This window comes from Dipteris shenzhenensis, chromosome 20, assembly GCF_047967505.1.
Source record: "Dipteris shenzhenensis isolate YYH24624 ecotype China chromosome 20, Dip_SZ_1.0, whole genome shotgun sequence".
Lineage (NCBI taxonomy): Eukaryota > Viridiplantae > Streptophyta > Polypodiopsida > Gleicheniales > Dipteridaceae > Dipteris > Dipteris shenzhenensis.
In genome coordinates this window covers 43,562,918-43,577,341 of record NC_141615.1, presented here as the reverse complement: position 1 = coordinate 43,577,341, position 14,424 = coordinate 43,562,918, and the positions used below count along the sequence as shown (strand labels likewise).

General features: G+C 45.8%; 1 protein-coding gene across 1 annotated transcript; it reads right to left on the bottom strand.

Annotated features, from left to right (window-relative positions):
- Window positions 1–320: 320 nt before the first annotated feature.
- LOC147889704 (pentatricopeptide repeat-containing protein DOT4, chloroplastic-like) lies at window positions 321–13,080 on the bottom strand. The gene is made up of 3 exons (XM_087391295.1): window positions 10,105–13,080; window positions 9,712–9,766; window positions 321–2,624 (listed from the first exon to the last, which is right to left on the bottom strand). Exons 1-3 carry the CDS (start codon window positions 12,810–12,812, stop codon window positions 342–344), a joined length of 5,046 nt encoding a protein of 1,681 aa, XP_087247421.1. The 5' UTR covers window positions 12,813–13,080; the 3' UTR covers window positions 321–341.
- Between the last annotated feature and the right edge of the window lie 1,344 nt (window positions 13,081–14,424).

Sequence of the window (14,424 nt, the reverse complement as noted above, 5' to 3'; positions counted from 1 at the left end):
GATAGACCCCCCTCCCACACTTGTTTGGCATCTCTTTGTGGAGCAGCTTTACCTATCTATAGCAGAGGTTTTACCCACAGTTTGGGGTTTTTTCCTGAGATCCCTTGCGTTCTCTTAGTCTCTCTCTCTCTTCTTTCTTCTTCAGTTCATGTGTGGTGCGCTCTCTCTTTCTCTCTCCATTACTGTTCAGATCCACTGCACTTCTCACAGAAGCAATCCTTGGATCTAATTCAAAAATGAAATTTGCAGCAAACAGAGCCCACTCGACATAATTGTGAAGTCTACAAGGTGAAAGTAAGGTCGACCATGTTGAAGGGACATGTTCAAATTACCTACCTGCCTTAAGCATGAATGTTTGCTAGCAATACATAGGGTGAAGCATTCCTTGGATCTAATTCAAAAGCAAAATTTGCAGCACGCAAAGCCCGTTCAACATCATTGTGGATTCTACAAGCTGAAAGCAAGCTCGACCATGCTGAAGGGACATGTTCAAATGGCAAATCGATGATCAGGTCCTCTGCCTCCTCCAATAGTCCTCTTCGCGCAAGAAGATCAATCATGCACACATAATGCTCCACTGAGGGGGTTATGCCATGGGCTCTTTTCATATAGGCAAAGTATCGAGTCCCATCAGCAACCAAACCTGAATGACTACAAGCAGTGAGAAGGCTGGTGAAGGTAACCTTGTTTGGTTCAAAGCCTTCAGCCTGCATTTGCCCAAACAGTTGCACAGCCTCCCTACCATGCCCATTCTGGGCACATGCTGCAATCACAGCATTCCATGTCACCACATTCCGTTGTTGAATCCCTGCAAAAACTGCCCTCACATCATCTCGGCTCCCGCACCTGCCATACATATTGACGAGGGCTGTCCCCACAATAACATCTGACTCCCATTCATTGCCAGTAACAGTTGCATGGATTACTCGACCCTCTTCTAGGGCTGTCGCACTGGCACATGCATCAACAACAGAGATAAAGGTAATCATGTTTGGTTCGAAACCTTTGGCCTGCATTTGACCAAACAGTTGGAGACCTTCCTTGCCATGCTCATTCTGGGCACATGCAGCAATCACCGCACTCCAGGAGATAACATCCCACTGTGGCATCTGTGCAAACACAGCCCATGCATCATCGAAGCTTCCGCACTTGCCATACATATTCACAAGGGCATTCCCCACAATAACATCTGACTCCCATGTGTTGCAAGCAGCAACAGCATGGATCTCTACACCTGCTTCTAGGGCTGCCACACTTGCACATGCATCCACAATGCAGATGAATGTGACCTTGTCTGGCTCAAAGCCTTCAGCCAGCCTTTGATCAAACAGTTCTAGGGCCTCCTTCCCCTGCCCATTCTGGCCACATGCAGCAATTATGGCACTCCAGGAGATCACGTCCCGCTGTGGCATCTCTGCAAACACTGCCTTGGTGTCATCTAGGTTCCCACACTTGCCATACATATTGATGAGGGCATTTCCCACAATAATATCCGACTCCCATGCATTGCCAACAAGAGTAGCATGGATCAATCGACCCTCTTCTAGGGCTGCCACACTGGCACATGCATCCACAATGCAGATGAAGGTGATTTTGTTTGGCTCAAAGCCTTCATCCTGCATTTGAACAAACAGTTGCAAGGACTCTTTGCCTTGCCCGTTCTGGGCGCACACAGAGATCATGGCACTCCAGGAGACCACATTGCGGTTGGGCATCTCTGCAAACACTGCCCATGCATCATCCAAGCTCTTGCACTTGCCATACATATTGACAAGGGCTGTTCTTACAATCACATCCGACTCGCATGTGTTGCCAGTAACAGTAGCATGGATCACCCTACCCTGTTCTAGGGCTCCGACATTGGCACACGCATCCACAATACAAATGAAGGTGATCCTATTTGGCTCAAAGCCTTTGGCCTGCATTTGACCAAAAAATTGCAGGGCCTCATTGCCCTGCCCATTCTGGGCACACGCAGTAATCATGGCATTCCAGGACACCACATCATACTGTGGCATCTCTACAAAAATTGCCCTCGCATCATCCAGGCTCCCATTCTGGGCAGACGCTGCGATCATGATATTCCAAGAATACAAATTCCGATAGACTATTTTGTCAAACACCGCACGTGCACAGTCCAGCCTCCCACACTTGCTGTACATTTGGACGAGAAGGTTACTCAGGAATCTGTTGCCAGCATATCCACGACTGCTCATGTGTTCATGCACACGTTTGCCATCATACAGAGCCTTAGCACTTGTGCAACGCCTCAAAAGCCAGGCATAGGTAGCAAGATCTGTTTCTGGACCCAACTGACTGAGAATCTCATCATTCAAGGTTTCAGGAACGCCATCTTCATCCTTTTGATGGTTCCAATCGAAGACCTGGGTAAGACAGGCTTTGCTGGTGCCTAGCTCGAGTGGCACATCTTCAGCCAGCGATCCGAGGACCTGGGGGGGCCTTAGCAGAGGGCCGGGCCTATCTGAGGCATTCGAGCGTGCAAGCATGGAACATATGACCCTTTGTGATTGCCCAATCTCCAATAATGGCGGGTCGAAGGCAGGATGAAGCGTGCATGAGGAAGATACACAACTGGGGACTAGCAACATGGGCTTAACGGGTAACTAATATCGCCAAAGAGAACTCGACTGTCGAATTTTGAGAAGAAATCTAAAATCACTCCTAGGTCAATTTTTCAAAATGGCACTCTCGAGAATTCCAAAGTGACCCTCAATGTGGACTATTTGGAGGGAATCTCTTTTCTCTATTAAGGAGAAGTTTGGGGGAGGAGTAGAGAAGTTTGGATCGTTCGATTTGATAGAAGAAATATGGGTGGTAGATGATCTCTTTGAGCGCGGGCAGTCCAGTCCGTTTCAACCGTTTCACCCCTTGCGGGACCACCGATTCGAATATCGCTCTTACCCATTACTTTCGTGATAGCGCAGAGCAGGGCATCAAATTGCAAAACATTACAGCACGATACTTCTACCGCCTCTCACGATGCCCTCTGCCTCTTCATGATGCCCTCTCTCAGCCCTCTTCACAATGACCGGATTCCTCCACGGACGAGTTGCTTTCACAGGCAGCGGCAAAAAATAACTAATATTATCGTTGCGGGTTGAAGGGAAGGCCTCCTTGGCGTGTTTATGTGCTGTGATGTGTGACGAGAGGTCTGATCTCCTGTGATGAGGATGGCGGAATGGGAAAAACTGCAGGTGGCATCCCAATAGATGAAACTGTGGCCTGCCACGGGCTGCAGGACGTAACGGAGGGACTCATATCTAAAGGAAATTCCCACGTCTGAGCGTCTTTGGTTTTGTAGAGAATTCATTTATTTTCCTACGTTTCAAGCTCATTGGATCAAATTCAAAGTAGCACATTGGCTTGATTGTCCCCAAAAAACTCCCCTTCCTATCTTCACGCTTGATGTTAACGGGTTCTCATCTTCAACCATGCGTATTTCTTGGATGGCACTCCTGGGAGCCCATAATAATGGGCAGAAAGTGGATCCGAGTTCCAAATCGAAAATGAGACGATTGGAGCTCATTTTCTGTGCATCCAGGGCCCCAAGAGTGCTACAAACACCATATTAGTAATCTTTGGATGCTAAATGGGGAGAGACAACCTTACACTTTAACAAGTAATCCACATTTTTATGCATCATTATCATTCTATGCATACACCGAAATGGGCTTCCTAGCCACTTTGTGCAGTTGGGTTTTATTGTTTAGCCCAAATCTGTTGTCCTATCTGGACAAGAGTATCCTCCATTTCTTGAAGTTCCACATTTGTTATAAAAACACTATCCACATTGATCTATTGGGCATCCACAATCTCATGCAGTTGTTTCTTGACATCAATTAGGGCCGTTAATTCTTTTATCAAAAATATATTGTTTGTCTGGAGAGAACTATTCTGTTGTACAAGCATATCAATCTGATTTAAAAATTCATGTTGTATCTCTTTAAGCCATGACTTAACTAAAGCAAAGACTTGGATTTTTGCTTGTGATGTGGTTGGCCATTATTTCTTCAAGGTGTTTTACCTTAGCCTATATTGTTTGTATGTGTAAGTGTTGCCATTGAAGTTGATGTCCTATCTTTTTTTGTTCGTGTATGGACCCATGGTGAACCAATTTGCAACCTATTTTGTCCCCACATGTGAGCAAAGTCCACGTGGTAGTGAAAATAAATGCATTATCCTTAAATAATTAATTTTTGATGGTGCAATAGTAGTCAAAATCATCCCAAGAGTACCATTGTACAATTGAATGTGAACCTCATTCGTTTAGTCCACCTTCAGGTCAAAATGGATGACCAATGAAAGTTATGTCCCTAGGACCAATCAAAGGAGTTCCTAGGTAGATTGGGGGTGTATTTTCCTCTCTAACTTTGTTATGCTGAACATGATAGGGGATGACTTCATGTATCCGCCCTTGCTAGGAGGCCTATGGTTGACGCCATCCACGGTTGTTCAAGATTGGTCTTACAATGAAGTCAAGGTACCTTCATCCTTGTCCATGAACAAGGTCACCAACAACTCTCATGGTAGAGACACATAGAGATGTCTGAAGAAGATTTTTAAGAGGAGGAATGCATAGAGGAAAAAAATTTGGCCCGTGGGGCAACTGGCTCATGAATGGGGAGCAACTGGCCTATACCAAAGACTCTCCCTTTCAAAATATAACTTATGACACCAAAGATTCAACCATGGGTATGCTTGCTCAAGCTGGTGCAAGGGAGGAAGAAGTAATCCTAGACTGGATGAAAACCTTGAGCTCCTTGTCAACGAACATTGGGGGAACTATGCCCTACAGATGACTTGGACAGCCGCTTGGCTGAGTCTATCGTGATGCAAGACTTACTCGAAGGAGATCTTGCTTCACCAATGTAAGGTGAACTAGAGACATTTTTTATGAGGTGTTACCCTTCAACCTTTGAAATGCCAAAGTTTGACAACCTTCCACAGGTAAAACACTCGAAATGAGTAATACACATTCAAATAGGAACCTTGGGTGATAATGCCATAGTTGACAACCTGCCCCAAGTGAAACACTGAGTAATACACATACAAACAGGATTCACCGACTTCCCATGAGAAGCATCAATGCCCACAACCCATATGGAGGGGATGAAATAGAAGACCTCAACTTGCTTGAGCTCTTATTTATCATATCTGAATTCAGCCATAATGGAATACCTTCTAACGTGACCTAAGAAGTGGGAGGATAACCCTACAAGAGTGCTAAAACAAGCTCTGAGGCACAAGAAGAGATTGACTTCAAACAATGACATAAGATATGCACTTCTTTAAGAAGACATAAAAGGATTTCCCCAAATTCTTGAATGAGGGAAATTTAGTGTGATACGTCCATTACAAAGATACTCCAATGCATGCAAGATTAGATGCAATTAGAAGAAACAACTCTGCAATAACAAGCATTCTCCAAGTGGACTATGCGCACAAGATTGGCGGACTATGCGTACTAGGGTGAAGCTGTGAACACTGCCGTTCACATCCTCAACAAAACTAAGACCAAGGCTGTTGATGAGAAGACTCCATATGAAGCTTCCTATGGTAAGAAACCGACCATATCTCATTTACGAATTTTCGGTTCTAATGCATTTGTTCATGTGCAAAAAGATGAGCGGACAAAGCTCGATTTCCATAGCAGAAGATATTCCCATAGCAGAAGATGTATCTTTGTGGGATACAGTGAAGAATCCAAGGGTTATCGCCTTTATGACCCGATGAAGAAGTAGATCCTTATCAGCAAGGACGTGATCATTGAAGAGTCAGAGCCCCAGACTGCAGAAGAGGTTTAGGAACTTCCGACATTACCCCCACCCAAGGTCACCATCAAGGAGGTGGAGATGACTGAAGAACCCGAGGAGGAGGAGGAGGAGGAGGGTGGTGGTATTTGAAGACTTTAGCAGACTCACAGGTCAATGACATTCCCAAGAGAAATTATGGAGCACGGCTGTCTCAACGCAATGTGAACACTCCCTCCGCGAACTATGCTATGGTGGCTCAGCTTGTGGAGCCCAGATCCTTCGAGGAAGCGGGGGATATCCTAGAATGGCAGGATGCTATGCAAGCAGAGATGGACGCCATTCTGAAGAACGACACCTGGGATTCGATGGACAAGCCGACCAAGTGGAAGGTAATTGGTACCAGATGGGTGTACAAGCTTAAGTTCAACTCTGATGGGAGCATGGGCAAGTACAATGCTCGATTGGTGGTGAAAGGCTACGAACAATCAAAGGGACTTGACTTCGATGAGACCTTTGCCCCCACAGCCAGGATGGTGACAATACGCACTATTATTACCTTGGTTTCTCATCACAGTTGGCTTATCTTTCAAATGGACGTGAAGTCCACATTCTTGAACGGAACCCTAGAGGAGGAATATGTGGATCAGCCACCAGGATTTCAGGTTCCAGGGTCCACATCCAAGGTATGCAAGTTAAAGAATTCATTATACGGGCTGAAACAGGCCCCGAGAGCATGGTACCAGGAGATAGACGAGTTCTTCTTGAAGATCGGGCTACAACGGAGTCCATCTGAGGCAAACCTCTATCTCTTCACTGAGAGGGGGTTATGGCTGGTACTTATCTTGTACGTGGATAATCTTATCCTTACGGGAGACCACTCTCGAAGAAGATTTCACAGGTCAAGAGACTTCTCATGGAGGACCTTTCCCACTTTCAAGCTTCCACTCTCCTCATGCTCTCATGGCATAAGCAGCTGCCCTAGAAGAACGACCATGTATTTTGGTTGTAGACGTCCTCGCACTACGTTTGACACTTTAGGCGTGGAGTAGAGCCCCATCGATGAGGCTCTCCCGAGTGCTTCCCTTGGGTGACAATAATCACAAACACACTTTGCGAGGGGACGGCCGACTTCCACATGGTATGGCAGAGTGCTTTAGAGTAGCACGGTGATGCCTCTGAGCCTGTATTAGAACACTACAACCGAACATACATGTATGAGTTCTAGCTGAAAATGTTAAACTTGATAAGCTAGGCACGAGCTACAATAGATGAATGGACGGTGTCGCAAAAAGAAGCTCTCTTTAACACAGAGTGAGTCGACAACATGCCTTTTAGGGGCTTGAAGTTTCCATTGCTTGCACAGAGTTTGAAGAGTTCTCCCCTCTACAATGTTTGCATACAAGTTTTGGAGCGAGCTTTAGATGGAAGCCCACCGGCTTTTAGATCTACAAAAGACTTACTGATTAGATCATGGTACTATTGGTCGCCCTGACTTGGCAGAGTGCATCTAGGTGCACATGGAAGCTAGAGGGAGACGTCTCGCTGGTGATACACGTAGCTATAGCAAGCCATGTAGGAACCAAGGACAGGGAGCCTTGGTTAACGCTTATGATTCCTATCGACACTGTGTAATGACACAAACTAGTAGCTCATTTAGTAAACGTATACCAAGTACTTTGCTCACGTTCAATATGACATTTCTAAATTTTTAATGGGTTTTTGGCCCTGCAAGGGTCTTAAGGGATGACTTGGTTAGTGAGTTGCTAATCAGGGGTTTTGAAGTTAGTTCATTTGATCAATTTGACCTTGCAAATTATGGTTAGTATGAGGCTTAAATGTGGGTTAATAGAAGTTTAAGGGCTTCTAATGTATTTAGGGTTTCAGGTTTTTGTTTGCTCGTGAAGGTCCTAAATGTTTTTTTGTCTTTTATCCTAAAGTTTTTGTCTTTTTGTTAGGGTCTCTCTCTAAAGATGAAGGCTCTCTTTGTCTCTTGTTTCTCAGACGTCTTCACGAAGGCAATCCCAGGGAGCAGATGCAGCACCTCATTCGATGCATGGGAATCGGCCCACAGATGTGTCATTGAGAGGGGTGTTAGAAATCACTGACCCCACTTGTGACCTGATTTGAGGGGATAAAGGGGCAGTAGATTGTAGGGGGCAGGGTAGGCACCACTGCATCAAAAGGGGCCTTCACTAGGGGCTCAAAGAGGCCTGGATCAAGGCTGGCTGTAGGGCAGCAAAGGCCCTACAGCAGGGCCTTATATAGGCCCATACTTTAGGGATGCTGCCCAGGTCAGCTGAAGGGGCTGAGTCGGCCCCTTCTGGTCGGCTGATTTACCCCAGCCCCTGGGCTATAAAAGGGGGTCCTATCCCCCCTTCTTTCCTCATCCACCGAACTGAATCCTACTCTCACGGGCGGCGTTCTTTGAGGGAGGAGTTCTCAGCAATACTTAGCAGTTTTTTGGACAACATCATTGATGGCTTCTGAAGCTTATTTCACCCACACTCTGTGGAAGAATATAGTCTGAGTTTTCTCTCTCTCTCTCTCTCTCTCATGTGCTGTTCCAGCAAGGCTTTATAGTATATGTGTGATCATCTATCAAGAGGTTTCTGAGTGTTGTTTGAGTTTCCAACACTCTCCAGTTCTCAAAAATTGTCTTACATTTTTTTCTGACAATTTATGAAAATGCCCTCTACAATGAGGAAGATGATAGTAATGACCTCATAGCAAGTTCAGTCAACATCCCAGCCCATGAAGGCAGAGAAAGATGCTCAAAGGTTAATATCCTTGTCTCATAGGCAAGTATTCTAATACCTTTGTCAGTATTGCAACCTACATGGAAATGCTGCATGAGTATCTCATCAATGGCATTATTCAGATGATGCTACAGACGAGCACCTCACTACTTCACCTTTTGCTATATGCAATACGGACTACCATGGTTAGGAGTGTTTAATACACATCAATAATGATCAGCTTAGGTCCACACCAAACAATCTTGCAAAGTCCACAATGATCATAGATTGTTCAACATCATCAATTTTTGCTACAAAGCAATTTGCACATCAATATTCAGTACAATCTCAGTATAAGTTTTTTTAATTCATCAAGGAGATATTCCTGTTGCAGAGCAGAACATTAGCACAACAGCAACATGCAACAATTTGCACATATCTACATTGACAACCAGTCACATGAGTTACAAGCAGGCTGTAATGCCTCTGTTATGCTTGATTCTTTCATATGCCAACTTGAGTCAGCTAGGCCACATTGCTCTTGCTGAACATATGCTTCATAGAAAGTCAGGATGAGATTTTCTTTATTCATCAAGAAGATATTCCTATTTGCAGAGCCGAGAATAAGCACAACAGCAACATGCAACAACTTGCACATATCTATAATGACAATCAGTCACACCAGGCTATAATGCCTCTGCTGATGTAATGCTTGATTCCTTCATTACGGCCAACTTCATGAGCTAGGCCACATTCAGCTTGGAGATGAATTTTGTGATACAATGACAGTCAGTGCATATCCGTAGGTTTCTGGTAACACACATAAGTGTTCCTGGGCCGGGAAATGAGCCCAAACACAATGGCCAGCTTTTTACTAAGGATACCCTCTTCTCTCTTCTCCATTCACATTATAAAGCTAAGTATGTCACGCATGCATCCAACTTCCTTCATGCGTCTATTCAACCTCTGCAGCCCAGCATAAATATCCTCCTGTCAATGATCTGATTACCAGCGACAATCTGCAGAATGCAGACCCCCTCCACATCCTTCTGGATTCTGCATGATAAAACAAGCTCAACCGTGCTGAAAAGACATGCTCAAATGGCATACTGAAGATCAGATCCTCTCCCTCTTCCTAGAGTCATCCTCGGCAAAAATATCCATCATGCACACATAATGTTCTGCCAAGGGAGTTATGCCACGGTGTCTTTCATAGACATAAAGTATCGCATTCCATCAGCAACCAGACTTCTATGACTGCATGCAGAACAGGGAGGAAAGTTATCCTGTCTGGTTCGAAGCCCACATTTGTGGTAGAAATAGGTGTTTAGCACAACACATGCACTTGTTACAAGAACAATGTGACCGACAGATGTACATCACCTCACATCCAAAAGACAGCCTTGGATGTACACCAATAGCTTTTTAACCCTACATGCTTGCTAACATTACGTTCCCCATGACATGTTCTTTGTAAGGTCCCATGACATGCTAACATTACGTTGAAAATACCTAGGTCTAGACAACATCCTCACCCGTAGCCCAAAAAGGGATTTCTATAAAGACCTCTTGAGTAAAAGAGATGTCCATCTCACCAATAATCACCACACGAACATACTCCATGCTCAATGTGATGGAAACGATTAGCATCTCTCACGATTATTTTGCGTTGCACAACCTTGGAGATAAATTTTGTGGTACAATGACAGTCGGTGCAAATCCGTAGGTTTTTGGTGATGCGAATAAGTGTTCCTGGGGGGGTGGAAATGAGCCCAAAAGCAATGGCCAGCTTCTCGCTATGGAAACCTTCCTTCTCTTCTTCATACAGCAATGTATGTGTGTCAGGAATGCACCCAACTTCCTTCATGCACCTACTCAACCTCTCCAACTCAGCATAAATACACTCCCATTGAGGGTGTGATGTATCGGCAACACCAAACTCATGGACCACATTATTCACCTCAATACAACTGCGACCTGGGACTTTCTTCATGCTATTGTCAATCATTGCCTGCGTCAACTTGATTACATCATCTAAAGGACCTGCATTAGCATGAATGTCTGCTAGCAATACATATGGTGAAGAATCCCTTGGATCTGAGGCAAAGGCGAAATTTGCAGTATGCAAAGCCCGCTCCAGATCCTTGTGAATTCTGCATGATGAAAGCAAGCTCAACCATGCTTCTGAGACATGTTCAAATGGCATACTGAAGATCAGGTCCTCTGCCTCTTCCAATAGTCCTCTTCGCCCAAGAAGATCTATCATGCACACATAATGTTCTGCCGAAGGAATTATGCGATGGTGTCTAATTATAGACATAAAGTATCGCATTCCATCAGCGACCAGACCTGTATGACTGCATGCAGAGAGAACAGAGAGGAAAGTTATCCTGTCTGGCTGAAAGCCCTCTGCCTGCATTTGATCAAACAGTTTCAGAGCCTCCTTGCCATGCCCATTCTGAGCACACGCAGTGATCATGGCATTCCAAGAGACCACATTTCGCTCTGGCATCTCCATAAATACTGCACTCGCATCATTTAGGTTCCCGCACTTGCCATACATATTGACGTAAGTTGTCCCCACAACAACATCTGACTGCCACCCATTGCCAGCAATGGTAGCATGGACCAGTCTACCTTCTTCTAGAGCTGCCACACTGGCACATGCATCGAGAATGCAGATGAAGGTGACCCTGTTTGGCTCGAAACCTTTGGCCAGCATTTGAGCAAAGAGTTGCAGGGCCTCCTTGCCATGCCCATTTTGGGCACATGCGCCGATCATGGCACTCCAAGAGACCACATCCCACTGTGTCATCTCTACAAACACAGCCCTCGCATCTTCTAGGCTCCCACACTTTCCATACATATTGACAAGGGCATTCCCCAAAACAACATCCGAATCCCATCCATTGCAAGCAACAGTAGCATGGATCATTTTACCCTCCTCTAAGGCTTCCACACAGGCACATGCATCCACAACGCAGATGAAGGTGATCTTGTTTGGCTCAAAGCCTTCCACCTGCATTTGACCATGTAGTTGCAGAGCCTCCCTGCCATGCCCATTCTGGGAACATGCAGCGATCATAGCACTCCAGGAGACAGCACTCCGCTGTGACATCTCTGCAAACACTGCCCTTGCATCATCTAGGCTCCCACACTTGCCATACATATTGACGAGGGCATTCCCCACAACAACATCCACCTCCCAACCATTCCAAGCAACAGTAGCATGGATCACTTGACCCTCTTCTAGGGCTGTGACACTGGCACATGCATCCACAACGCAGATAAAGGTGATCGTGTTTGGCTCCAAGCCATCGGCCTGCATTTTACCAAATAGTTGCAGGGCCTCCCTGCCACGCCCATTCCGGGTGCACACCGTGATCATGGCATTCCAGGACACCACAGTCCGCTGTGGCATCTCTTCAAACACAATCTTTGCATCATCTAGCCTCCCGCACTTGCCATACATATTGGCAAGGGCATTCCCCACAAAAACATCCGTAGTCCATGTATTACCAGCAATAGTGGCATGGATCAATTGACCCTCTTCGAGGGCTGCAACACTTGTACATGCATCCACAATGCAGATGAAGGTGATCTTGGTTGGCTCGAAGCCTTCAGCTTGCATTTGACCAAACAGTTGCAAGGCCTCCTTGCCATGGCCATTCTGAGCACATGCAGCGATCATGGCATTCCAGGAGACCACATCCCGCTCTGGCATCTGTCCAAACAATGCCCAGGCATCATTCAGGCTCCCATTCTGGGCAGACGCAGCGATCATAATATTCCAGGAGTACAAATTCCGACCATTCATCTTGTCAAACACAGCACGTGCAGAATCCAGGCTGCCACACTTGCTGTACATTTGGACGAGAAGATTACTCAGAAATCTGTTGCCAGCATAGCCGCTTCTGCTCATGTGTTCATGCACAAGCTTGCCCTCAGACAGGGCCTTGGAACTTGAGCAACGCCTCAAAAGCGAGGCATAAGTAGCATGATCTGTTTCTGGACCCAGCTCCAGGATCTCCGCATTCAAGCCGTCAGGACGGCACACTCCACTCCTCTGATGATTCCCACCTACCACGCGTGTACGACTGGTTCCTAGCTCGCTTAGCATCTCTACAGCAGGCGACCCCACAACCCTGACCTTGTGCCTATCGGAGACACTCGAGCTTGTGGAAAAACATACATCCCCGTGCAATTGCAAACTCTCTAAGGACAGCGGCTGAATAGCAAGATGAGGCAGGCTCAATGGCGATGATAATGAAGAAGATAGGCAGCAGCAAAGAATTAGCGCCATAGTCTATAGTGTTGTTAGAGTTGGAGAAGTAAGAAATCCATTAGAACTTCACTGAGGTTGCACAACTTCAAACTGTGTTGGGGCTGAGGCGATCCAGAACCATCATCACGCCCTTGTTGCATTGCTTCCGTCGAGCTTGCTAATAAGCTTTCACCTGCGACGAAGAAGGTGCCACATCATAGAAGAGCGGCACCTGAAGAGTTTTGGGATTTCGCCGCCTGCCCGCATTCGAGTCCTTCGCTCGCTTGCCCATCGAGGACGAAATAGAAGTGGAAGATGGCTGCAGAAATTGTCCCTGTTGGAGGAAATGGAATAGAAATAATTAATTTGTGTGTGTTGGCGGCCTTGATGGTAATTAACCTAATGCATTCGAGGGCCAATTAATTAATTGAGGTGTCACTGGTTTCTTCGAGAAGCCACCGAATCTCAAAACTTCTGGCCGGGCCTTATAAGAAGACTGGGGGGGCGATAGGGAGGGGGGGTTGTGAAGCCCTCCCAATACAAGGAGGAATAAGGAGAGGAGGAGGAAGAGAGGAGTGGGAAGGAGGAAGCACGGAGCAGAGGAGGATTGAGGAGAGAGAAAAGGAGGAGGAGGAGTGGGGAGGAGGAGGGAGGAGGAGGAGGAGTGGGGAGAAGGAGGGAGGAGGAGGAGGAGTGGGGAGGAGGAAGGAATGGGGTGGAAGGAGGAGAAGTGGGGAGGAGGAAGGAAGAAACTGTAGCAGCGGGAGGAGGAAGGAGGAAGCAGAGGAGGGAGCAACAGGAGGAGAAAGCAGGGCCGCGAAGGAGGGAGCAGCAGGATGAGAAAGCAGGGCCACGCAGGGGGCATACATTAATACGTTAATTGGCGAAATAGAATACGTTAATCGACGAATGCGAGGGGGCGTGTAGATTAATTAATAGAGACGAGTAGCATGACCTGTCTACGACAGGTTAGAGACCCGCTCCGCTGGGTCTCAAGGTGGGATCATGATTCTAAGAAAATAAAATTTCGAATCTAAAGACCCCTCCATCTCTTCACTTTGTCAAATGCTAATCTCATTGTGGTGCTACTTAGTTAATAGAGGAAGAAAAAACTTGAAGTGCTTATTGCAACCTTTATTCCTCTCAAATGCTTTGAAGATTAATGTGTTATGCATCATGGTTTAGTAGACTTTTGAATGCCTCAAGTAGTAATCATGGGTTTCAAGCTAACTTTTCTATGCTATGGGATGCAATAAATTTATCATGGCTAGGGCAAAGCCATCATCTAATGGGAGCAAGAATAGAAAATCGGTAGGGAAGGGGGATAAGCTATCAAAAATGGAAAATGTATTTAACATGTGTATTTGTTAATTATTTGGACATATGTGAGTGAGTACATCTCTATGTATGTGTGCATGTGGTGTTGCTATACATGTGTCTCTATGCATGTGCATGTTTATGTTTGTGTGTGAATATGTGTGTGTGCATGTGTGTGTACAAGCATGGGCGACTCTTGTTTCTATCATGTTAATCACTATTGCAATGTATAATGTCATTGTGACCATAGTCGACCATAGCAAGAAAGTTGTCTCTCATGACATTCATTAAGATCGCCTGCCACCAAAATTAAAATTCAGGCTCATCACTTAAA